Source organism: Lacerta agilis, chromosome 13, assembly GCF_009819535.1.
Source record: "Lacerta agilis isolate rLacAgi1 chromosome 13, rLacAgi1.pri, whole genome shotgun sequence".
Lineage (NCBI taxonomy): Eukaryota > Metazoa > Chordata > Lepidosauria > Squamata > Lacertidae > Lacerta > Lacerta agilis.
Genome location: NC_046324.1, coordinates 10257870 through 10285055, shown reverse-complemented (window position 1 = coordinate 10285055; position 27186 = coordinate 10257870). Strand labels below are relative to the sequence as shown.

Below are 27186 nucleotides of genomic sequence, written 5' to 3'. Positions count from 1 at the left end.
TGAGATCTTCCTATTATGTAAAACCCAGAAGGACAGGGAGAGGAAGGGCTAATCCTTCATATTTTTTCCTTTATGGCTTCAATGGAACAAGAGCATGAACCTTCAGATACTCTGGTTTTCTTTCCAAGTTGACTTCAGGAAGAAATGCAATTACACGCAAGTGCTAGATACATAATGTGCAATGAAATACTAAATTCTGTTCCAACAGTTATTTTGACAGAGGTCTGGCTCGGAGGATTATTAAACTATTTCTTTAAAAAAAAGGTAGTTTCAAAAACAGAATAAAAACAGCTTCTTCTTCTTCTTCTTCTTCTTCTTCTTCTTATTATTATTATTATTATTATTATTCCACACATAGATTCTCCCCCACCACCCACCCCCACTGTATGATAAAAGTATATTACCTTTTCTAACCAATAGTGAGTGTGTCTGGGCAGCAACGTGATAAAACACTGACAATGTCGCATTCAATCTTTCAATTATCGCCCTGTTGCATTTCCTTTCGTTATTGTAGCTTTTTCCTTTTCCGATCTGAGGTGTTCATTTTCTCCCCATCCCATTACAATTTCAACACGTATCTGCCAACAGCACTGGGGGTTAAGCCCAGATCTAGAGAGAGAGAAAAAAGTCAAAAGATGATGAGCATCAAAAAAAAGGTTACTTGGGGTTTTCTAAAACAACCTGCTTATGTTACAATGGGAACAGCAATGCTTCTCTTAGGGGTGCTGTTGTTGGGAAAACTTTGGCCTTCCAGATATGGCTGAAATATAATTTCCATCAGCCCCGGCCCCTGGTGTAGGAAGGGCGGGGCATGGGGAGCGGGGCACCCTGGGCAGCTGGATCCTGATAGGGTTCCATTTTGGCGCGGCCCGCCCCCAGAACACACGCCAGCCACGCCCCCGCCTGCTTCCCGCCCCCGGTGCCGGAGCATGAAGCTCCATCACTGGCCCCAGCAAGCATGGCCAATGGCCAGGGATGATGGGAGTTGTAGTCCAGCCACACCTGGTGGGCCACAGGTTCCTCATCCCTGGTGTGAAGTCTTATATGAAAAAGAGCAGGTTGTGTGATATCAGGACCTGCCCACGCACTCTTCTCACATCACAATAACACTCTCCCATTTTATTTAGCATCACCCACAGGCCATTAGTTCACAGCAGCCTCCAACAGAGGAGAGTCTACCACCTCTCGTGGGAGTCTGGTTTTTATTATTATTAATTTAAATAGTGTATCTCTGGATCTATTAGAAAACTTTCCGTAGTGTCAGCACATAGAAGCTTCATTAGAAACTGAGCTTCTAGCGTTGCAAGCTCCGGCTCTCTGCAATTGATTACCAGCAACAACTGAGGCAGGTGACTAATGTTACAGTGTTCAGGTGCATACCAAAGACATTTTTGTTTAAGAAGGATTTCCCAGAGGTGTGACGAAGTTATTTATGGAACATTTATATAGCTGATTTTTTTTTTTTACGGGTTTTCAAAACCTGTATTTCTCTTGTTCTCTGATTCAACGACTTTTCACCATGAAGCTGGCTATAAATGCATTTTATGTAATCATATTATTTCTGCATTAATCATAGGAGATGCTGATTTTGGGAAAAGAGGAAGGAAGTGGAAGAATGAAGAGCCCTTACTCTTAGAGTGTGATCCCAGGATCCTGAGCAGAAGGCTGTCCCGTCAGGCGAAACCCTCAAAGTGCTAACTCGATTCTCATGGCCAAACAGGATAGAAACACGAGCCCCTTTCAGAACATCCCACACGTTTATGGTGTAGTCATTGTAGCCAGCAAATAGTAAGCGGCCTGCAGAAGGAATTCGTAAAGAATGATGGCATTACACGAACAACGACATTTCCAAGGCTTATACAATGGTACCTCGGTTTTCAAGCACCTGCATAGCTGAACGTTTTGGAACTCGAAAGCCAAAAACCCGGAAGTAAATGCCTCGGTTTTCGAACGCGCCTCAGAAGTCGAACAGGAAACACGGCTTCCATTTTGAGTTTTCCGTATTGAGGCTTCCATTTTGAGGCTTCCACTTTCAGTTTTCGAACATATCAGAACTTGAACAGACTTCCAGAATGGATTACGATAGAAAACCGAGGTAACACTGACAGGGGCGGAGCAAGGGGGCGGGGGCGGCCCACCCCGGGTTCCAGGGGAAGGGGGGTGACACTTCGGCCCCTCTCTCTACCCCGCCCCGCCGGGTGGGCCCTGAATGGGGGCATGCCGCCTTTCCCCCCTTCCAGCGGCTTTTTTTCTGCGCTAGGGGCAGGCCAGCGAGGAGGGGGCGTCACGCTTGTCACTGGCATGACACCCCCTCCTTGCTGGCCCACCCCTCGCGCCAAAAAAAGCCGCTGGGAGGGGCGAAGGCAAGCAGAGCAGGCGCGTTCAAGCGCCTGCTTTGCCTTCCCTTTTCCCCCTTCCAGCAGCTTTTTTCGGTGCGAGGGGTGGGCCAGCGAGGAGGGGGTGTCATGCCAGCCCGCAGAGACTCGCGAAGCCACCACCTGGTATCCCCGGGAGCGGGGTGTCGCGCTGTACACGTGTGTCATGACATCATGACGCACGCACATGCCGCGATGCCCTGCCCCCAGGGGTGCCTCTTGGCTTCCCGCCCCGGGCAGCCAAGGGGCTAGAAACACTTCTGACCACTGTACCCTGATTTTTAGCAAATAATGTTTCCAAAGAAGGGCACAGACAATGGCCAAATCTGCACATCTTGGTCAGCAAGTGGTTCCCCAATTTTTTCTTTCTTTTCTGGGCCACTTAATGATTTTTCTGCTTGTTGTGTAGCAAATGAAATTCACTGTGCACCTGCATGTATTTTTATGGCTTCTTTTGTTTTTTATATATTGTACTTGATTGCAAGCCACAGAATTCAAATCGTAATACAATAAAATACAGCCTATGCAAAAAAAAAAAAAAAAGCAATTAGCATACAACTAAAGTCAATATGAACATTTAACGTAAAGGATGCGCCATCTCCTGCCTCCATCCACAAATCCACAGACATCCTGCAGACCAGCTGAATAATGTTCTACTCCTCTTAGATCTCACTGCTAGGAAACAAACCATGACCCCCAGCTGAACTGGGATCATGGTTTCGTTTTGCTCCATCGATAAGCCCAGATCAAAACATGGCTACAGAAAGCAGTTTGTTGGAACAAAATTAACTACAAGCCCTGGTTTAGCTACAATGCAAAACCATGTATCATGGTTTGTTTTCTGGGGGGGGGGGGCAAAGTAGGCACAAATTACTTGTGATTATGGCTAGTAAACCTAGTTTATGGCTTAATGTGGTGTGCAAGCAAGGATAAAGGTAAAGGTAAAGGGACCCCTGACCATTAGGTCCAGTCGTGTCCGACTCTGGGGTTGTGGCGCTCACCTCGCTTTACTGGCCGAGGGAGCCGGCATACAGCTTCCAGGTCATGTGGCCAGCATGACTAAGCCACTTCTGGCGAACCAGAGCAGTGCACGGAAACGCCGTTTACCTTCCCGCCAGAGCGGTACCTATTTATCTACCTGCACTTTGACGTGCTTTCGAATTGCTAGGTGGGCAGGTGCTGGGACCGAGCAACGGTAGCTCACCCTGTCGCGGGGATTTGAACCTCTGACCTTCTGATCAGCAAGCCTTAGGCTCTGTGGTTTAACCCACAGCGCCACCCGCGTATATTGATCTTAGCTGTCAACTTTTCCCTTTTCTTGCGAGGAATCCTATTCGGAATAAGGGAATTTCCCTTAAAAGAAGGGAAAAATTGACAGCTATGTTATTGATTGATGAATTCTGGCTGCTGAGCTTTGTATTAGAAATTGTAATAATAACAAAAGCAGTAACTCAAATTAAGAATTGAACAGAGTTGCCAAGTCATGATTTCAAGAGTTACGGAGTCTTCCTTCCCCACCCATTTCTGAGGAAGGAAAGGGCTCAGCCGCTGGCCTTTGACGCATCTGCCTTCCTTTCAAACAATCACTGATGGGGGACTAGGCAAAGCAACATCAAGGAAATGAGTCTCAAAACTCTGCAGCCAGACTCCTCAACTTCAGGGGATGAGGGCAAGGGGTGTGAAGCAGAAGGGGAAGGCGTGCAGGGCCCAACCCAAAATGCTCTCAGATGAATGTGCTGTGCCAGTCTGAGTATGCAGCACTGCCATCCTCTGACATGGGAGGACTCAGCTGCAGATGACTTAGGAAGACCTGAGGCTCCTCTGCTCCACTGCAGAAGAAGACCACTGGCACTTTAAAGCACAGCGGCACCCTGTAGCACAGATGGTGCTGACCTTTAAAGCCCTAAATGGCCTCAGCCCAGTATACCTGAAGGAGCGTCTCTGCCCCCATCATTCAGCCCGGACACTGAGGTCCAGCTCCAAGGGCCTTCTGGTGGTTCCCTCCCTGTGAGAAGTGAGGTTACAGGGAACCAGGCAGAGCGCCTTCTCGGTGGTGGCGCCCGCCCTGTGGAACGCCCTCCCATCAGATGTCCCTTCAGATGTCTTCTAAAAGTCAGATAATTGTCTGACTTTTAGAAGACATCTGAAGGCAGCCCTGTTTAGGGATTTTTTTAATGTTTGATGTTTTATTATGTTTTTAATATTCTGTTGGGAGCCGCCCAGAGTGGCTGGGGAAACCCAGCCAGGTGGGCGGGGTATAAATACTTTACCGTCTGTAAGACACCCCCATGTATAAGATGCCCCCTATTTTTGGGGACTCAGATTTAAGAAAATGGGGGAAGATGGCCCAGCGTATAAGACGCCCCCTAATTTTTGACATTATTTTTTAGGGGGAAAACCTAGTCTTATACATGGAAAAATATGGTAATAAATAATAAATAAATTATCATCATCATCATCATCATTCTAACTATTAAGCTGCACTTCTGCTACTCTGATGGCTCCATTTCAGCTTGTTCCTTGCCACAGCAGCTTCAAACCCAGCCTGAACCCTGCTTTGCCTTGTACCCAACCACCCTGTAACTTGTTCTGTCCTGCCTTGGACTTACACCATAGCTGTCAACTTTCCCTTTTTTTGCGGGAAACTCCCTTATTCCAGCGCCGTTTCCCATTGCAAAAAAAGGGAAAGTTGACAGCTATGGCGATTTCCCAATGCAAAAAAAGGGAAGGTTGACAGCTCTGACTGACACCCTGGGCTGGGCCCTGCTGCACAGCAGATGGGAGTCTCCTCCTTCACTAGCAAGACCCAAGATGGTGTCCACACCACAAGCGTGCAACACATTTTTGCCTCTTCCAAGAAAGGGAATGAGCTTTTGCATAACAGAACAAGGAAGTGGAACACAAATAGCAATGGGCTCCCAGGATGTTCTGTGGAAATAGAGAGTACGGTATGCCTTGCTCACACAGCCACCAGCAGCAGATGGTGTGAAAATTTGCTGGCATGTGCAACTGCCCTTCATCACTCAAAGTGCATGTTGCGCAACTACACTTGCCGTGTTGTTAGAAAACAAGTAACAAGTTGCCTGCTGCACGACATTGCACGTAGTTCCTCAAGGTTTGAGCTAATGTCGACGTATTTAGAAAAGCCACGCTAATTCCAGAAAGTGTCCTCATCCCAACAATATATTTTAATAAAACGATGCCCAACTAATTGGAGACACCCAGAGCGTTGCTGCTGTTTTTAGATTGAGCCTTTCTAAAATCAACCAGTCCAACTGATTCAAATCAGTGAAATGTTGTAGCTCAAGCTATAACCAATTTCCCTAAGCCAAGAGGGATACAGCAGCTAAAGCAACACCCTCCCAAAAGCATGGAGTGGAGTCAAAGAACTGTTTTCATGAAAGATGAGCTACCAGCCTTAGCTTCAAAACCCAAGCTCAAGAACAGCCACCTGAAGACAGCAGGGCCTGCAACGATTCTGCAGTTTTGCAAGTTTCTTTCACCAGCTAAGGAAACTTCCAGACAACCTGTTCATTGAGCATCCTTCCTGATACATTTGCAGGGAGATTAGACAACGCTGGCTATTCAGTGAGCACCCATCCTGATTTGTCTGCAGATGCATCAAAGGAAGTGTTATGTCAGACTTTCAACTTTCCTTATTGGAATAAATTTGATCTTTTGGGGAAGTGGGTTTGCTGCGCAAGAGCTCCCAACTAACTACAACTGAGCAACCTGAATTTGCCAGTATGTGAATTAATCCCACCCGCAGAGTAGCCACAGTCTGCAAGTGCCCTCGGTTCTGTAGCTGTGACAACAATCGAAGCCACATTCAAAAGAGATTATAGCACAGCTTTTCCTGCCTGCTCCCCCAAAGAATAGTGTGTCAGCATTCATGTCTCACCACTAAGGGAAAAGTCCACACTCGATGCCCCAAAGATGATGCTCTCTTTGGAATAAATGGCCACTTCTCTGTCTGCCCGCAAGTCATATAAACGACACTGGAAAGAAAGGAGAAACAGTATCTGTGCTCAGGCAAAGGCTAATACACACAAGCTGATTTTTGATAAGATTGATAGATACCAACAGGACAAAACTCTCTCTCCCGTCCCACCCACGAAGGCAAACTTGGACCAGTAGCTGGTCCAGCCAACCTGTCAATCACCTGACATCATTACAGGGGATGTCCAACCTGTTTAAGCCTGTGGGCGTTAGAGGAAGACACAATATCTGGCCTGCCACGATGCTAAGACAAGTCACTGTTGCTTTGGGATGTTGGGGAAGTCAAAATTTTAGCTCTCTGCTCAGCCAGAAAATGCACTGGGTGGTCTTGGGCAGATTTCTCTCCGCTCAGCTACATCCCAGGGCTGCAGTGAGGTTCAAATGAGATGCGGATATATTTGTAGCCCCCTACTGAGCCCTTAGAATGGGCCTTGGCGGAAATCTAAATCGGCTGCAAAGCAATGCCAAGTTTCTTCTCTCCCCCCTCCCCCTCCATTCTTCTAACCCTCCCATGCGCTCTCCTGAGCATTAAGAACCACTTTTCTGCCACAGCGCAGACCCTTTCACACTTGCCAGGCTGCTGAGCGAATGCATTATGCCTCTGATGAGTCGTGCTGTGCTATGCTATACGACAGGCGTGTCCAACAGATAGATCGTGATCTGTGGTAGATCACTGGCTCCCCCCAAAGAAGCACAGCAGCTTTGGCTCCCCTAAAAAAGCTCCACATCTTTGCCCTGAAGCCCCCAAAACAGGGCTTTCCCTCCTAAAAAAAAGCTCAACTTTGACCCGAACCCCCCAAAACATGAATGGCTTTCCTTCCTAAAGAAGCTCAACAACCTCAACCTGAACCCCGCAAAAGGGGGCAGATCACTGCTAGTTTTTAATTCTGTGAGTAGATCACAGTCTCTTGGGAGTTGGCCACCCCTGCTATACTACATATAGCTATGCTATAGAACATGCATTCATACCTTCACATGGCATAAGAAGCCTGTCTTGCGTAGACCTGCATTATACCCATTCTGTAGACCTGTGGTTAGCTATGCATCCATATGACGCAATAAACACTCTGGGGAAAGCCTCCAGGTTAAAGGTTTTGCAGATTTTTTGAACCTTACCAAACCAAAATATTCTAAGTGTCATTAAAATAAAGGCCCCAGATGTTCAACAATATATCTTCGGGAGACCCAGTTTTAACCTCTTTATGCCTGCAACCACAATGGTCACTTCTCCCTAAGGAAAAGAGCCAATCGGCCCAATGATGTACCGGCCTTGCCCCTGCAGCTAGTTCAGATTGCCACTCCCACAGATGGGCACCTTATTGTTCCATCATACGCTTCCTAGACATCACACCCTCTTTGCAGGGTACAAAGAGCGCATTTGTACATTTTTTAAGGGTTGCAACTCATCTGGAGACCGGCAAGTATTAGGTGAGCAAAGAATGTACAAAATAAACAAGCCACAATAGAATACTGAATGGCCAGGGTGATTTGAGGTTGATCATGGCCCCAAGCCCTCATTTGGGAAATGGCTAGGCTTTCAAAAATGAAATAGGGCAACGTACTGTGGCATCATCTGAGCCAGAGGCAAAGGCGTCTCCACTTGGGTAGTACCTACGCAGAGAACAGAAAGTGTGTTGCGTTAGAAATATAGGAATTAAAGATAATATTTCCCCAACTTTTATTTGTTTTCTATATGCTGCATACAGGAACATTACAGGTATCCAGTAGCAAGTAAGTAAAACAAGGAACACATAGAGGTAAATGTGGCAGCGGTGGTAATCCAACATCTAAAAGCAGAAAATAGCAACACCAAAATTTGTCCACCACCACCTCCCCTAGAGTTCACCTGGATAGGTTGGGGTTGCGGTGGAACTGATCAAGACTTGAGAATTAGAACTCTGAATTATCACTTTCTGCGGTTATCTTACAGGTAAAAGTTGATCATGGCCCCAAAATTTATGAAATGCAGCTCTGACAGATTTCACTGCCCACCTGGCACATGCTATTGTAGATGGTCTCAAAGCAGGTGCCAGGTCAGCTCAGACACCTGTAACACCCACCCACTCCAATGCAAACAGCTTTCATTTCTGCATAATGAATAAAGCTTCAAACTGCTTCTTCTTATTTTGGTGTTTCTGGTAAACAGAAACGGCCAACGCTAGACAGCAAGCTCCGGCACTTCACATAAGCAAAACCAGAATTTTTGAGCCAGAACCCACAGACTTTTCAAGCAAAGAGAAATGTAACATCTCATTTTCTCCCCCAAAAACATACCAGAAAGCATGCAACAATTAGTAATTTAGTACCGATAACATGTCTATGTAATACCTCTCCAAGTTTTTTTTTTTTTTAAATACCGGTAGCAATTGTTAGTATTTATCTATTTGCATTATCTGTTGCAAAATTATTTCACTTGGATGATACAAGTGTGAGTTCAATCAAAATGATTGCAAATCATTGCATTAATTGTAAGCAAGCCTGTAAATGAAAAAGAGAGGCAATAGAAAATGAAAAGAGAGGCAATAGAAAAATGCACTGTACCTTACTTTTATAAAAGGCTATAAAAAGGGAAATTGCTAATATTAAGATAGGGTTTTCTTTACAGAAAATCCTCTGCTCATATGATAGTGGATCTGGTAAGCCATGATAATTTTATAAGTGATTAGTACTCCTATAAACCATGATTATGATAAGCTTGCTATGAAAATATAGTCAATGTCATGATGCAATTTGATGATGTACTGATTCTGTATTTCCTGCCTCAACCCCTGGAGAGTGACTGCCTGTCTGGTGCTGACTCTGTGTAAGGTAGCTTCCCATGTCCCACTTTACATTAATTCCTGCTACATAAATAAAACAACTCTGTGTGGCTCGTAAGAAAACATTTTGAGGAGACAGCTGGACTGGAAAACAAGTACATTTAAAGCAAAGTCTATGGCTTCAAAAGTACAGAGGTGCAAACCAGGGAATGCTGAGAAAGAGTTTTAATCTGCCATGTAAATAATTAATTGCCAAAGTCTGCAAAATGCAACAATCCTTTAATCAAAAGCCAAAATTCTCTTTGAATTTTCTCTTGGTCATGCAGGATTGTGACAAAGCCATAGGAATGGCTCTGCCCACGGGGTCACTGTAGCGGGGGCCTTCCCTTCCGCCCACCAGGCTACCCCTGCTATTGGGCAAGCAAAGGTTTGTTCCGCAGGGCCAGTGCTGTTCCTTCATTGGCTAGAGATGGTGGTAGCTCTGATAGGCGGAGAGGAAAGCTGACCCTCCCACCTTCCCCCTTCCCCCCTTATACATTATCCTTACAGGTATTTTGCTAGTCAGCACTAATGAACCATTTTTGGATGCAATCACATGAATGTGCGGTAACAGCACCTACTGACCTGACGCTATTGATATCCGATTCGTGGGTTTCAAATGACTGAATGCATTGGCCAGTCCTCATATCCCAAACCATGGCTTTTTTATCACACCCCTAAAAAACAAAAGTCAATAAAGATCCAGTTATATCCTCAATAAGAATCAACGCAGATCGAGTGCCTTATGGAACCAATGGTGGTTTTTATGATGCTGTTTACTGTTTAATCATCAGGTTTATTTTGAAGGTCTGTTGCGATTTAGAGTTTCGTTTGCAAGTTGTCTTCAGTCTCAATTTCATCATAGAAAGGTGATATATGAAATACCCCCCTCATATACCAAGCCTAAGGCAAACTGCTGAAATATCAATGGTTCTCTGCACAGGGATTTATAAAAAAAAATTATGACTGAACTCACAGGTGGAGAATACTTCAGTTTTCATGTATCTTTATTATTTGTAAAAGGAAAGTTTGTATGAGTTAATACTTTATTGTCCCTTTGAGGCTGCACTGTATCTTTGTCCTTTTGTCCTTTGTCCTTTTATGATTTGCATTTCTTATTCTTTCTTTTCTCTCATTTTGTTATGCTTGCATTAAAAAAAAATCAATAAAGTATATTTTTAAACAGTGGGGATGGTTCTGTGAATAGTATTCCTACTTCTGCAATTTTTGCCGCTAGAAGATCAATATGGCACTGGCTTCCTTCCACGTTCCAAGGGCATTCCAGAAAGTGCTGAGCTTCTTTCAGACCTGTTTTATGCCAAATATCAAATTATTCCAACAAGAAGAACTGCTACATTACACCCCCTCCCCACAGGCTTGTTTCACCACCCCAGATAATCTCTGCTATTTTTCTAAATCGCTGGTGGAGAACCCGTCCCACGGGCCTCATTCTTTAACCTGCCAACAAATCAGCAAGCATTCCACAGCAATGGAACATGCTCAGAACACACTAGGCAGTTCTTGAAGTTTTATTCCCTCCTCTGCTTTCCCCAATGAGGACTGTTTGTACTTCTGCAAACCTTAGAGTTCATTCAAGCCTGATGATATTTCCATGTTGTGCCTGGCTGCTACTGTTTTGGTTACATACACACTGGAGGTTTCCTCTGCAAGAATGGTGCAGAGGTTAATTTTCTTCTGGAGGAAGCTGGGACGAGAAGATGCCACCATCGCTGCCTCTGCCCCCGTCCAATCCACTAACCTCAGTTTTTTAACTGAGTGCCATTAATATGGTGGCAAGGGATGTGGGTGGCGCTGTGGGTTAAACCACAGAGCCTAGGGCTTGCTGATCAGAAGGTTGGCAGTTCAAATCCCCGTGACGGGGTGAGCTCCCATTGCTCGGTCCCAGCTCCTGCCCACCTAGCAGTTCGAAAGCACGTCAAAGGGCAAGTAGATAAATAGGTATCACTCTGGCAGGAAGGTAAACAGTGTTTCCATGTGCTGCTCTGGTTTGCCAGAAGCGGCTTTGTCATGCTGGTCACTTGACCCAGAAGATGTATGCCGGCTCCCCCAGCCAGTAACGCGAGATGAGCGCCGCAACCCCAGAGTTGGACACAACTGGACCTAATGGTCGGGGTCCCTTTACCTTTACCTTTAATATGGTGGCATATTTCCTTTTCAGTTACTACAAAGGAGGTGCAGAAATTATCTGGGTGCAGAGATGGACTGGGTATGTGCTAACCAAAGGCTTAATCCAGACAAACCAATTCAGGAGGACATATAACCTGCTCTGAATTTGTGCATTTGCCCAGCTTCGTCTGGGGCTCGAGTTGTGCCATCCTGAAGAAGGTGGATCTAGTCACAAGTTATATGGACCCTGTTCACCTATAGATTAGTCTACTGCAATGCATTCTGTGTGGGGCTGCTATTGGAGAACATTCTGAAACTCAAGTTGGTGAAAATGCAGCAGACATAACGCTTTGGGCCATCTTCTTTTTGGATCATATTATGCCAATCCTGTCCCATCTGCACTAGCTTCCCATTTGTTTTGGGGCCCAATTCAAGACGAATTGGGTCTTGAAGAGTCACATGACACACCCAAGTGGTTGAAATTTGGGATTTCACTGGCTCCTTCCATTGACGAGTTTTTGGTGGACAGTCAAAAGGTTCTCCAATTTCACCAGCCTTTTCCTGGGTTTTTGCTATATGTTGCCGTTGCTGACAGTGTCAGTTTTTAGGTTCTAATTCTGTGTGTTGTTAAGAGTGGTTTTACTGTTCTTAAATTTTTATTGTATCAGGATTGTGTTTTCCTTGTGTGTCTTTATGGGGGCTGAAAAGTGGTAGATAAAAGTTTCTATAAAAGAAATAACATTTGATTGGGACAAGCAGCAGACACAGCTCCTAGGATTAATGGGCAACACAGTCCTACTTTCAGTAAGCCACGAGAAGGGCTATATTCTTCTGAATCTCATTCAAAAAGCATAGGCATAAGAGGAGCCCGCCTCGACAGGCATCCCTAACTGAATGCTTGCAGCATTCTGCATTAGTGCAGCTGGGGATACAACAGCAATGCCTGCTTTAATCGGGAGAAAGGGCACTTAGCAAAATATTACAAAATACTCTCTTCCACTTGGAGAGATTTTTATTTGCTTCATGTCTCTCCCTGCAATTCCCTCCCTCCATCCTGCATAAAGATAAATCTGCTTTTACCCCTGACACAAATGTGTTCCCGGTCTCTGAAGGAGCAAGATCCAAGCACAAGACATCCGCTCCATGGCCGTGAAAACTCTGCAGAAGCTGCCCACTTTCAACGTCCCAGAGAGCACAGGTGCCATCTCCACTAGCAGTCAAGATCTTTAGGAGAGAAGGGGAAAACAAAAGAAAACAACTGTTATTAAAAAGAAAGACACGATTTGTCAAAGATTTGTCTCCACTGATCCATGTTAAAGTTGGATTCTTTGTTTCACATTTAAAGCATGGGTGCATCTGAGTCATTTCCCTTTCTATTCTCATCCATTTGACTCACAGTTTTACACTAAAGCAGAAGTTTGTGCTAAAAGTCTGGTCTTCAGCTGGTGGGGTGGGAGCCACCAGTAGGGGGCGCCATGACTAAGCTGGTTGGCACCATTGATACCACTACAATTTTCCTCTTTTCGTTTTTAAAAAGGTAAAGGGCCCCGACAATTAAGTCCAGTCGCGAACGTCTCTGGGGTTGCGGCGCTCATCTCGCTTTACTGGCCAAGGGAGCCGGCGTTTGTCCGCAGACAGTTTTTCTGGGTCATGTAGCTAGCATGACTAAGCTGCTTCTGGCAAAACCAGAGCAGCACATGGAAATGCCGTTTACCTTCCCGCCAGAGTAGTACCTATTTATCTACTTGCACTTGGACGTGCTTTCAAACTGCTAGGTTGGCAGGAGCTGAGACCGAGCAACGGGAGCTCACCCTGTCGCGGGGATTCGAACCGCCGACCTTCCGATCAGCAAGCCCTAGGCTCAGTGGTTTAGACCACAGCACCACCTGTGTCCCTTAGTTTTTTTAAACTACAGTACCTTAGTTTAAAAGGTAGGTAAAGGTAAAGGGGACCCCTAACCATTAGGTCCAGGCGTGTCCGACTCTGGGGTTGCGGCGCTCATTCCTTTAGGAAACAGGCCTAGGCTCACCTCCTAACAACTGATAGATGGTAACTTCAAACCTAACTTAGATTGAACCTTCTCTTGTTAGTGGAGCTTGCCATGCTACCAAGGGGGTTGGGGGAACTGCCACCTGATATCAGGCCCTTGACAAGTAGGCATGGTGTCTGGGAACCCAGAACAATTCCTTCAACTCTGCTTCACAGAAAGCAAGCCTGCTCCAAATAATTTACAACCTAAGAACATGGTAGATGCGGAGAAAAGTGGTACGAGAAGGAAAGTGTATGGGATGGCTCTAATTTCACACATGGGAAACATCTGTGTGATTCTGGAATGCCTGGTATTCTTGCAATGCGAAATAGGAATTTATGGTATTCATATTTTTAATAATAAAATATATTGTGGCTTTAAAAGGCGATGCTGAGGTTATCAGCTGAATATTTACTCTCTTTTGTTTTCAAAATGTTTGCTTCCAAATAACTCATTACCATGGAAATGCCCAGTATGGCACTCAGATAAAAATATTTATTTGGCTGACTAATATTTCCCCCTTTTAACCAGCAAAGGGCGGGGGGAGAGAAACGATGAGGGCTACAGATTTAGTGAACATCTATTTTGCCTTTCAGTTTTATATAATCCCTGCATTGTCAGCAGCTCAGCAAAACTCAGGATCGTTAGACTGGGTCCGTAATTGCCCCCTTGTGGTTGCATTTTAAAACCGTTTCTCTCATAAAAAAGGGGGCCTGGTGTCATGTCTCTGCTGCTTGAACAGCCTTGTAAACACTGGGATGGTTTTTGGGCTGAAATGAAAATACTTTCCCTCTGCCTGGGCACTCAACATATTGGCAGGGTACTGAAAGAGACACTGTGCAGCAAACAAGTCAAACAGGAATACCTGGGGGAAATGGTTTGATTCCTCTTGATTTCAGTTGCAAAAAGGGTCCGTTCTATAAGCCACAGCACAGGCAATTAATCATATTCCACAGCATGCCCTAAACCAGTGTCTCCTAAACTCCCGCCTCCATAGACCACGTGAAAATTGCTGCTGGTCTTGGCAGACAATGATCTTCTGCCAGTTGTACAAATTGTAATACACACTGCTAGATACTATATGTTTTTTAATTGCATTTTGATGACAGCTTTCCTTTCTTATCTATTCTATTTTATTTTGATTTCCATCAAGTTTAAATTGTAATGCAACACAGTGCAATACATAAGAAACTGAAGCGTTTACATAAGAAACTGCCACCATTATGTATACTGGCAGTTAATAAATGGTTGCCACTCTGTGAGGGTACAGGATACAGATTGAATTAAATAAAGTAAATAAATCTCTCTTCCGTTTTTTAACGGGTGTCTGCCTAAATATGGATTCCCACCCCCACCCGCAAGCAATATATAAGAATGTGTGAGGTACTATTTTAGCGTTTTTTGCTGCAAAATCAAGAATAGGCTTATGTCTTTCTCTTCAACAGCTGTTTAAGCTCCAGCCGCTGCTATTCTGGGATGCGAGAAGCTCAGGGTAAGCTATTATTTCCCATTCTGAGGCTTCCAGTAATAAACCTGAGGTGATGAGGAGTGTCTGTTGCCACAGAAACCGGAGTGCTTAAATTGTAGCCTTAAAAGGCAGGTGTCTGGTGTAATCACAGCAAACACAGAGCCCAAATTAGTCAGAGATGTAGACTTGGGGTGCTGTCTTCCCTCCTTATACCTGTGTGAAACTAAAGCCTGCAACTTTTGGGTATTATGGGGACAGAACTACCCAAACTGTATAGAAATTTATTCATGTATGCCACTACAGCAGCAGGAATGTTACTTGCCCAAAAATGGAAAGAAGAAGTCCCAGCAAAAGAAGAATGGATACAAAAACTAATGGAATATGCATAAATTGGCCAAACGTACCAGAAAAGCAAGAAATCCAGATAACAAACTTTTAATGAAAGAATGGAAATGGTTTATGGAATATTTACAAATAAACTGTAAACAGATAAGAGCATTGGCAGGATTATTGTAATAACCTGCAGTTTTATAGGAATATATATTTAAAGTAGATGAATAAATGAGCAAGTTAAGTTAATTTGGATATGCAGAAAATATTTAAAAATAAATTTAAGGAACCGCAGAAAGACGGGGAAGGAAGTCTTGAAATGTTTTGAAATGTTAAAATGATTACAAAATTATTGAAATGTATAAAATTGAAAATCATAAATAAAAATAAAAAAATAAAAAGAAAGCCCGCAAACTTGAAATTTTTACGGCAATGCCAAACCTTAAGGGTATGCGCAAAGGGTCAGGAAAAGTTGTAGTGGAAAACTAGCAGAAACAAAACAAAACACAGAGCTGCGATTAAATCTTCCAAATGGGAAAGTGTGCTTTGCAATTTGCGAGAAGGGAGCCAGGGGTAAAAGGAAGTGGATCCCCCATCAACCTGGGCACAGCAGGAAGAGTGAAATTGGTTCAGAAGGGCAAAACTGACTCACATGAGCCCCCTACTGGCCACTATGTTTCACTGTTTCTCTCAGAATGTCCCTAGAATGGCCATTGCTCTGATGGGAGCTTTGAATTAAGGCAGTGGTTTTCAACCTGTGTGCCATGGCACCCTAGGGTGCCTTGAATGATGGTCAGGGGCGCTGCGGCCAACAATGGCCTCTGTCCCTCTTTCTTTCTTTCTTTCTTTCTTTCTTTCTTTCTTTCTTTCCTTCCTCTCATGCCCTCTCATGTTTCTGCCTCCCAAAGGCTTGCACAGCTGTTTATTGCAGCAGCCCCGGCTATAAGCTCCGCAGGTGAATGAATGGTGCCTCTGGCAGGCACCCCTCTTTGGGGCGAGGGGTGGCAGCTCAGAAACCAAGGATGGCAGCCCCGAAGGACTCTCAAGGAGATGGGAGAGGAGAGGAGGCTGAGGGAACTCTCCACCAGGGAGGGTGTTCGAAAAAGGGTGAGACGCTGCCAGCTCTGCGGGGAAGGGGTGACATAACTAGGCTCCTGAGCCCCACAGGGGTGCCTCAGAAAGAATGCAGTTGGTCAAGGGAGCCATGGACTCAAAAAGATTGAAAACGTCTGGATTATTATTATTTAAAAAAAAAAATCATTGAGAAGGTTCTGCCACCACAAGCTCTACCTTTCTGTGGCTATGACGCTGAAGCTCCTTTTTTCTTTTTAGAAATATTTTTTCTTCCTGTTTTAAAATCTGGATATTCTTTTTGAGATTAGTTGGTTTGTGGGTGGGTGGGAGAGAATAGTATACAGCTTCCTAGGATGTTATCAACCATTTAGAGCAGTAGCCTTCAACCTTCCCAAAGCCAGGACCTGCCTTCAACCCACACATGCATTTGGGGATCTCTTTTTTAACCATGCAATTGCTAAAGGCAGCATGGGAAGGCAGTGGTCTTGGTTAAGGAGGAAAGGATTAAATCCCCATTCCTTGCACGATGTTTCCAGTCCACATTGAGGGACCTGAGCTTTTGTGGAATTCCCTCCTTTTGGACATCCCCCAAGCTTCTACAAATGGGGTTCCCCAAACTGTGGTCCATGGACCTCCAACAGTCTGCAGATCTCATTCAGGTGATCCAGAACTGGTCCAAGACATCTTGGCACCTGAGCCAGACCCCAAAATAGCACCCCCTCCCTGTCAGGGAGGAAGAAAGGGTGAGGGGAGATCTACATTAGGAACAAACATGGGAGGTGGAGAGAGAAAGACTGACATTGGGAACTGCTGCCCCCATGGATACTGCCACCTGAGGCAGTCACCTTGCCTCATGGATGGGCCGGCCCTGAGGTGATCTGTGTTTTATTATGTCTCATAAAGTTAATAGGATGACAGAATTAATAAATTTAATCTTGGTAATATTGCTTTTAATGATGGCAATGAGGTCCAGAAAGAACAAATGCCTCTTACTTTCGTGTTATTTTTTTAAATGCGTTATTAAGCCTTGAAAGAGGCGGAGAGAAACAGGAGCGAAGTTTAACACAAGAGGCACATCCGTCGCATTAACTATTAACTTTAATTTTCAATTGCATTTTTATTTTTATTTGTTTATTTCTTATATAGTATTTTATCATACTACAATCTGAATTTTGTGCAAATTCAAATTGTAATACATTATATCAATGAAAGAAGCAATCAAAATACAATTAAAAAGCGCATCGCACCCAGCACATACAACAGGCAGAAAAACAATTAGGTAGTCCACCAGCAATTTTCAAGTGGTCTGTGGGGCAGAGGGCATTTGGGAACCACTGCTCTACCCTGCGATCTTCAGACGCTTGCTTAAAACTTCCTTATTTGTGAAGCCTTTCCCTGCATTGTGATTCAGCCGCATTGGGCTTACTCCTGAAGATGCTTTACTGTGCTTTTGTATTCTGTTTTGAAATCTTACAAGTCTACTCCACCCTGGTATGTTATATGCTGAGCTGTCTCAAAATTCCTACAAACGAATAAATAATGTAATGTTTGCTAGATCCAAGGCCAATAGAAGAGACACTCAATGTTGTGTTCTGCCAATGTGGGAGACTATAATTCCCATTGCCTGTGACCGCTGGTCATGCTGCTGGTCTGCCTTCTTCAACATGAACTATTTCAGACTCTCACGGACCCTCTTCTTCCCCTTTCTTCGTATGCAAGGGAAACAGATAAGATCGAAAGCTTCCACTTTTGGTTTTTTAATAAACCGCGGTTTCCTGTCAAGCCTAAGCTCAGCAAACTGGAATTTATTCTAACTCCGCAGGTTCAGGTCCTGGTTCTGTCAGCTAACCAGTTCCTTTATTTGGAAATCACACGGTGAGGAGGGAAAGGAAGTCAGTACATTGTGTGTACAAGAGTGAAGGCAGGGAGGATGCGACACAGCTCCCCGGGAGCAAAACAAAACCTTGCACCATCTCCCATGCACAGGTATGTCACTATAAATCTGTACTCCGCTGTCTACAACCAGTGTTTGCAAAGCTAAGCAGGGTCCAGTATGGTTTCCAATTGGATGAGGGACTGCATGTTGAGATTCCTGCATTGCAGGGGGTTAGACTAGACGACCCTTGGGGGCCCCTTCTAACTCGACAACTATGATTCTAACACTGGGGTGTACTTGCCTGCATATCCGAATTCGTGAAGCTGCAAGCCGACAGGTAATTGGTGTGCATGGCAACTGATTTCTTCTTGGCCGCCATATTCTCATTTTTTTCAAATGCCAGTGGATACACAGAACACTTGTTGTCCAAACCCCTAGAGTTTTTTTAAAGAAAAAAAATATCGCTTAAGCATGGATTGCATGAGCACTGACTGTTGGCAAGCTTTGCTTTTGGCTGTCCAGTTTCCATTTTGCTGTTTGCCTGGGGAGCTCAGACCCACAGGGAAAGGCCCTGTTCCCATTCACTGGCTACTGCCTAAGGAGGCGGTGGAGCTGTAAAAAGGGAATAATGAGGGCATGTGGCCTAAAGCAAGGCTTGAGCAGGTGGAAGGGAAGTCTGAAGGGATGAAAAATCCACTCCCTACAAGATGACTGGGAGCATTTTTTACCCTATTTGTCTGGAAGGTGCCTTAGGGGGTGACTTCATCCCTCTCCCCACAGAAACATATCTTAGGTGATACTTCTATCTGAAGTGAGCCTGCAAGAAACAGAGCTCGCTCTCTGCGGTGGCACCTGTCCCTGTGGCATTCCCTTCCTACCCTGGACAGATCTGCCTATTCCACTCCTTTAGGAGAACTTAAGGAGTCAGTAAAACCATGATCTCCCCAGACTTACTGTGATCTGTGGATTTCTCTCACTACCAAAATGCTACTTTTGAATTCTTGCTTCTTCTTCTTTTGTAATTTCTAAATCATTTTCTAACTGTGGCTTTCTAGTGAGATTGATTTTATATATATATATTTTTAAATCAAAAGCTGCTTTTTTGGACACACGTGGGAAAGGTTCGGTTGTGTGTGTTTTTGTCTGTTTGCTTGCATTTGGGCACCTCTGAAGATATCGTAAACTAATTTTTCATCGTGTTTCCCAAGATCAAGGAGCAGATTTTCATCTATCTTTGGGTATGACTGGAAGCCATTTTGAATCAAGATGCTGGACTGAACCTTCTGAAACTGCAGTGATTTTTTGGGGGGGCTTCTTAGAATTTCCAAGGAGCGCTGGGTACGAACCACTAATAAGCACATAAAAGTCAGTCAATTATATTGTGAAGATCTCCCTGCACTTCCACAGCAGGTCTGCTTTTTCCTGGTCTAAGGGAGGAATTCGGTTATTTTATTTACTTATTAAGGCAATCTATTATTTATTTATGAAAACAATTCTCTCCTGCCTTATCTTCCAAAGAATCTCAAAGCAGCTAACAACACACAAACTAGACGCAATAAAACAAATCCAGCAGTCATCAAATTATACACAACCTAAGTCAGGATCAAAGTTACTGAGTTGGCCAAAAGCTTTACTAAAAAAAGCCCACACCGTCATCAGGTGCTTTAAAGAATACTGGAGGGAAGGAAACACCTCCCTTGGCTCAGTGCGACAATGAAAAAATGACTTTAATAAAGAGGCTCCCACTTACCCACAAGCAATGGCACATCCTGAAGGGGCGTAAGCGCATGCCATCACCCAGGTGCAAGGCATCGTCACCGCATGTTCCTGAAACACAAATCACCTCTTGCATCTTACGGGTCAATTTGCAAATCCTTTCTATATCACTAAATGAGAGCAAAGCAGGATTCTCTTATACTGATTTTAAAAGATGGGAAATGACTACAAGTGAGTGGCATTTGTAACACGAGAGAAACGTATCAGCAACAGGCCTCGTTCCATCAGACCTTTGGACCCTAGCAGAATGGAAATGTTTGTCCCACACTTGGCTCAGCTTCGCACTGAAATGAACCGACTTATTTAAAAAAAAAAACAAAAAAAAAAACCCAAACTGGCTGGCTACCACCAAGGCGAACCACAATTTGCAGTTACAGGTGGGTAGCCGTGTTGGTCTGCCATAGTCGAAACAAAATAGAAAATTCTTTCCAGTAGCACCTTAGAGACCAACTGAGTTTGTTCTTGGTATGAGCTTTCGTGTGCATGCACACGAAAGCTCATACCAAGAACAAACTCAGTTGGTCTCTAAGGTGCTACTGGAAGGAATTTTCTATTTTGTTTCCACAATTTGCAGGTCTTCAACATGGAATGGAAGACAAAGGGACAAAGAGCCTTCTATTGGCCTCCCACATTCATCGAACACACCCATTCTTTAGGCCTTGAGGGAAATCAGAAATGCAAGGAACTTACCTTATTGGTAGTGAAGGCATCCCAAACAATCACCTTCCCATCCTATGAAAAGCAAAGAGGGACTGTAAGTTTCTAAAACAAGGAGGTATATTTTGAAGTCTTACTGCGATTCTCTCTGTTCATGTTCCATTTTCCTCTCCTGCCTAAAATCGAAAGGTTTGTGCAGGAGGGATGAAACCGGTGGTAACAGTCCCTTCAAATGCAACATCAGGTCTTCTAGGCCTAAAGTATGGGTAGCCCACATTTTGCCCTCCAGATTTTGTGGGACTTCCAGCTCCCATCAGCCCCAGCCAGCAAGGTTGATGGTCAGATGAATCCAAAACAACTGGAGGACACAGCAGTGATCACCCCCAGTCTATTCTAAACCAGGCCCTTGGCTGGCTACCACCAAGGCCCTATGCTAAACTAGACTCACAACTGAAGTCAGCCTGGGAAGATGGCGCTAGATTTCAGCCTGGAAATGCTATCAATCACACATCTCTCCACCACTTCCGTTGGGTGGGGTCCTTTTCATGAAAACCTTTGCCCTGAGAAAAAACTTCTCCCTTTCGATTACTTTTAGCAGAGGAAACAGATGCAAAAGTGTTAACAAATTCAGGAAGAGAGCAGTTAGTCAAGAAGGGTTGTGAGCTGGCATGAAAGAAAGCAGGGTATCATCAATTTGTTAAGGTGTTTTTTTTATATAACGCTCAGCAAAATGAAACAGAATTGTTGAAACTAAAATTAGAAAAAAGAAGTTTTGAAAAGTAAGTGCCTCATGTCCTCTCAATTGAGGCAAGCACTTGCATTCATGGCATTTCAGCATTTGCTGAAAACGTGATGATTTTGTTGAGGTCTTTGCTGGCTGTCCTTACCGTCTGACTATTTTCAATTTTCACACTGTTGACCCATTGGTTGCTGTTTTATTCTGAATTTTGTACATTTACTTTTGTACATTTGCTTTTGTGCACAGAGTATTACATATGCAAGAACAGTATATAAGTATTTTGATAAATAAATTTAGGGTGCAAAACAGGTTTTTAACTGCCATTATTATAGCCTTTGGCCTCTGCAAAATTACTGAAAACCTTGTCTCTGTCTTCAGGGAAATAAGTAGGAAGATTATGCCAAGAGAGAAGTAAAATTTTAGACGATGGAGAACAGGATGGGATGTTTATATGTCCAACGAATAAGGAACCAGATAATCAAATCTTAACTTGCTGGTTTGAGGCACTATTTATATAGTCCAAAGCACTCTAAATGTCATGAAAACGAGTGGAAGTTCTGAAAGAGTTAAACATTGCCTCAGATGATGGCAAGCTATTACTGGTTAGTGCAGACAACACTGTAGAATAAGTATCTGGAAGAAGGCAATGCCCTACATTTCTAAATAAACACACAATCTTGTCAAACGTTAAAGACTAAGTAAGACATTTTCTTTCCAGTTAAGATTGTTCCTCAGCCTAGTAGCAAACCCTCAAGACAATGACACCATCTCTCTTTACCTGGGAAGAGCTGACAATTCTTCTTTTATCTTTGCACCAGTCCATGCAGAGGACTTTATTGCCATGGCCTTTCAGCGTCCTTCTTGTCTTCATCACAAACTGACCCAAAGCTTCCACACGCTCTGCCACCTGATGAACTGCAGGGAATTCAAGACAGAGAGTCACTGTGTGCTTTGGCAATGCATGCAAAGTTCCAAGATGATGCTCCCATGTTAAGAGAAAGGTTGTCAACAGGCCTGAAGCCTTAACTGTTGTGGCCAAGGGGCCTCAGGGGTGTGGAATTGTTGCAGAGCATGAATTTGAAGATGCAGCACAAACCTCTGGCTTGCAACTTCAGCAAAGTGTGCATGCCTAAAGTTCAAGGCAGGCCTCTGCTTTCCACTGATGGAACACAATGGTCCCAAATACTGTTTGGGCACCAACTGTTATTTACTGCACTGGCAGGGTTGTCATTTTATTTTATTTTATTTTTGGACAGGACTCCTGGACCCAGTAATGATGGGCAATGCTTTATGTATGAGACTTATTTGGCAGTAGCTCAAACAACCCATTCCTCTTTTTAAAGTTATTCATTGATTTATTAGCCTTTCAGTCATCATCCTTTAAAAGGAAAGTACTCGGTTGCATCTCCCTGAAAGAAGGAAAGATCCTCTTTTCAGCTGCAAAACTGAGAAGAACATACCCCCACAGCAAAATCCACAGCCAACGACTCACCTTTGAACCATTTTCTAACTATAAAGCCTTAGAACCTATTAGAACCCCATATTCAGTGACTCCCAAGTAGCATTTAGTGACTCCTATACCTGTTTTGTTATTAATAGATTTCTACACAATCATCTCAAGGTGATGTACAAGGGGGAAAAAGCAGAAGACTAGTTAAAAACACCAAGAAATGATCCATTTAAAAAAATAGAACAATACAAAATAGGCACTGGTTGCAACTGGTAAAGCCTGCCGGAAGAAAATTGTCTTTAATTTAAATCCTGGGATTCAGGATCTGAGGGTCTAATAGTTATTTCCTATTTTCTTTATTTCATAAAATTTATAAATGATGGTTTAAAAAATCAAATCAGTTTACAAAAAGATAAAACGATAAAATTCAGATTTATTTATTTTTTACAACTGTACTTAAAAACAAGCAAAAGTTTAAATACTAAAACCAATTGCCTCAACTTTCTGAGCATCTGGGTAGGCTTGCCTGAAGAAGAATGTTATTAGCAGGAGCCTAAAAGAGTACAGTAAAGGCACCTGCTTGGTCTCAATAGGCAAGGAGTTCCAAAGTGTAGGTGCTGCCTCCTTATACGATGGGGCTCTTGCAACAATGGAACGGGAATTACGTGACACCTGAAGCAGTGCCAATTCTGTCGTTTGAAGCAGTCAAGTGGGTACATGTGGGGATAGACAAACTGGTCCCAAGTTGTTAATAGACACACTTTGAACCTGGCCCGGTAGCAAATTGTTAACCAGTACAGATATGTTCTAAATCTCTGAAGTTTAGGAGAAACCCAGGCAAATATTTTTCTTGCAAGCAGATTTTCTGGTACAGCAGAGTGGGGAGCTTGTGGCTTCCTAGATGGTTCCTAGGACCACAACTCCCATCATCCCTGACCACTGGCCATGCTTCAGGTCAGAAGGTGAAGCTTTAAGGCTCTAGTTATCCACAAGAGGGCAGAGCCTGGAAATGGGAGTCTCAGCGCAGGTGCCCAAGGGCTTATCCACACTTATCTTTCCAGGCAAGGTCCACACTTTAAAGCTCAGACACTGAGACTTTTTCTTTTTTCTTTTGCCCCAGAGCTTTCCCCACGAAAACCTGCTCTTTAAAGCTCAATCGGAGCAAACTGCAATATGCAGGAAACCCGAATTGACGTTTGCTCCAATTGAGCGCTCAAGAGCAGGATTTTGCAGAGAAAGCTTTGGGGCGCAAAACCCAAAAACCACTCAGATTTGTGCCTGGAAAGCTCAGGGCAAAAGGTAAATGGGAATAATCCCTAAGAGTTGCTCACTTGACGCTCTCCATGGTCCTGATTCTTATTTATGTGTGATTATTACTTTGTCAAAAAAAAAAAATTAAAAAGGGGAAAAGTAAAGTGTTCATTTTATCTGAACAACAACAAAGTAATAAAATACTTGAGGCTGCAGCCCTGTACACACTTACTTGGGAGTAAAGCCCATTGGACTCAATAGGACTGAATCTTTATGTTGACACTTTAAGGACATAAGAACAGCGTCCTTCCACAGAGGCTGAACAGATGCCCCCAGAAAGTACGAAAGACAGGAATGAGTTGGTCACCATGTACACCCCACCTTTGGGGGCCCATTTGCAAACAGGAAAAAAAACTGTTCTGGATCCCATGCACACAAACATGCAGCCTCCCTCTCCCCCCCCCCAACCAATGACACTTAAAAATGTGATTTGGGTGTCCCCACCCTGCAAGCCTCATTGGGCATGTGCAGTGGGCAGGGGCTAATCTTACAGAAGAGTGGAAAAGTGATGGGGGGGGATAGCCTTTTTCATCCAGGTGCACTTTCTAGGAAGATCAAACCCCACCTCACCCCAAAACAATCAGGCTTGAAAAAAAGTCTTTCATTGGCTCCAATAGGCGGCTATTTCAAGTCTAATTGCAACATGAGAGGGACACATCAACAGTAGCAATTGGGTCTTTCTTTCTTTCTTTCTTTATGATTTTCAAGAAATACAAAGGAACGTGTAATGTCTCTGTTTTTTGTTGTTGAGATTATAAAGGCTTTTGGTTACGTTCAGTGTAAGACAACATGCAATTAGGTTTGAAAACAGTATTATATTGTCTACAATACAAGGTTTATTATTAAATGAACTGTGGTGTTGGTAAGATCTGGGGGCAGATGGATTATTCCTGAAGGCAGCCCTGTTTAGGGAAGTTTTTAAACTGTGATATTTTAAATGTATTTTAATGTTTAGTGGAAGCCGCCCAGAGTGGCTGGGGAGACCCAGCCAGATGGGCGGGGTACAAATAATAAATTATTATTATTATTATTATTATTATTATTATTATTACCGCTGCTTTCAAACCAAATTTCAGCAGGTGGGATGAGGGGAATGGGACCAGCAGGCTCTTGCAGGTACAAGCACACCTGTGAGTGTTGTGCTGGCACCCCCACGCAAATCTAAAAAACAGATGGCAGGGATGGTGATCCTGTGACCCTACAGATGCTGGACTACAACTCCCATCAGCCCCAGCCAGCATGGCCCCCACAGAGCCATGGATTACGGGAGTTGTGATTTAGCAACATCTGGAGGGCCGCAGGTTCCCAAAGCACGACTCTGAATGCTGTTATTCTTCTCAGCCAACTTAAAAGTTTCCCTGCCTTCCCAAATAGCAACTCCCCCTCCATCTTCTAGCTCTGTAAAGCAGCCTTTGCCAACCAGGCGCCCTCCAGGTGTTTTGACCTGTAGCTCCCATCAGCCCCCAGGCACTACAGCTAACGGGTTGGTGAAGGGCTGCAAAAGAGCTCTAGAAACAAGCAAGGCTCGGGGAATCCTCTCCTTGTCAGGAAGTCACCCTACCATCCTGTTTGCAATGTTTGCGGACAGCAGCAGAAGGATTTGATCAGGCAGGGCTTTTAAGACAGCAGAGGGGGGAAACTGAGTGGATTTTCTTCCTTCTTTTTTTAATGCAACTGTTAAATAAAAGGCAGGTGCCCTGCGGCTTGTCCCTGCCCCTGTTTTTCATTGGGTCGCCTTAAATGCTCTCCCTCGCCCTGGATCTGGCAACCATTATTACGGGAATCGAGCATAAAGCTCATTCTTGCGTCCACAGCCGCCTCTTGCATTCCCCTGGCATGTTTACATCTCACCAAGCTCCCCCACCCCAACCCCAACCCCCACGAATAAACACGTATCTGCTTCTGAGGATCATGCATCCAACGACGACAGGGATAGCCTGTTCCTCCTGCCTCGATTAATAAAAAGCTTGAAATACCACGACTCTGCCCCCGCCCCTCTTTCTTTTCAGGCTTTCAGATTCAAACGCAGCAGCTAGCTAGCGATGCTGCTGGATGATGTGAAGGGCGATTTTCTCGCAGCCACGCCACTCTCGGAAGAACCACAACACGGGGAGGGGCAGGTGGAAGAGATGGATGCGGAGGGAGGGGAAGGCAGGCTCCCCAGATCTCCCCCCCCCTCCAATCTCTCATCAAACAAGTCCAGCACCCCACCCACACCCCACCCAGCCTCCCTCTGTTTGCTGAAGCAGCAGCATCTGCTTGCCTGTCCCCGTCTCTCTCTCCTCCCGCCGCTTTCTGCCATCTCTGCTTCGGATGGAGGACAGCCTCCAAGGCAGCCAAGCGGGGGCCCCCACTCCGGCCCCTCCACCCGCTTCCCGGGCCCATACTCACGCTCCACGTCGTGCAGCTTGGCCCTCTCCTCCTCCAGCTTGCCCTTGAGGCTCTCGGCCTCGTTCTTCAGCGACGCCAGGGTCTCGTTCTCCTTCAGCCCCTCGGTTGCCATCTTTGCAGGAGGAGATGGGGAAAGAGACAGTGAGGCGGGGAGAGGAGGAGCAGCAGCTCCGGATCCGCCCAGCGAGCGGGGAAGAGGGAGGCCCCGCCCTCCTCGACGCTGATTGGCGCGCCGGGGCAAGGCGGACGCTTGTCCCACTCGGGCTAGGCAGGGCCGGGCCGCGCGGAGGCATCTTTCCCCTGCACGTTAAGCGGGAAAGGACCGGGCTGCGTGGGAACTTGGTTGGTTTGCGCATCATATGAGCAATTATGCAGGCTGGGACATACCTGCCCCCCCAAAGTGCCAGCTCGCGTAATTGCTCATATGGTGCAGCACATGCACACCATTAGAATGGCACTGCCCATTAACTGGGGGGGGGGGGCTGGCACCCTCAAATATTTTACCGGAGGCCCCCAAGGCCCTTGGGTGCCTAGGAGCTGGCTCCTATGCATGGAATCCAGTGCCGGATGTACGTACAGGTATAAGCTAAACAAGCTATAGCTTAGGGCCCCACTCTTGGGGTCCCCCAAAATATACTTCTTATTAATTGTATTTCAGTTCAACAATTACTTTGATAAAATATATATTTTGTTATGTGCAAATGGCTTTAGATACCTATTAGGTCCATAAATTACCATATAGCATATATTCAACACAAAAAAAACAGTGACAATTTGTTGTTGACA

The 27186-nt window shown here is 44.7% G+C and overlaps 1 protein-coding gene across 1 annotated transcript; it reads right to left on the bottom strand.

Moving 5' to 3' along the window:
• Nucleotides 1–522: 522 nt before the first annotated feature.
• On the bottom strand, nt 523–26563 carry GNB5 (G protein subunit beta 5). The gene is made up of 11 exons (XM_033167551.1): nt 26401–26563; nt 22027–22163; nt 20543–20584; nt 19827–19903; nt 18378–18510; nt 12380–12523; nt 9758–9849; nt 7937–7985; nt 6277–6373; nt 1631–1797; nt 523–609 (listed from the first exon to the last, which is right to left on the bottom strand). The coding sequence occupies exons 1-11, from the start codon at nt 26510–26512 to the stop codon at nt 598–600; spliced, it is 1062 nt and encodes a 353-aa protein (XP_033023442.1). The 5' UTR covers nt 26513–26563; the 3' UTR covers nt 523–597.
• Nucleotides 26564–27186: the final 623 nt, after the last annotated feature.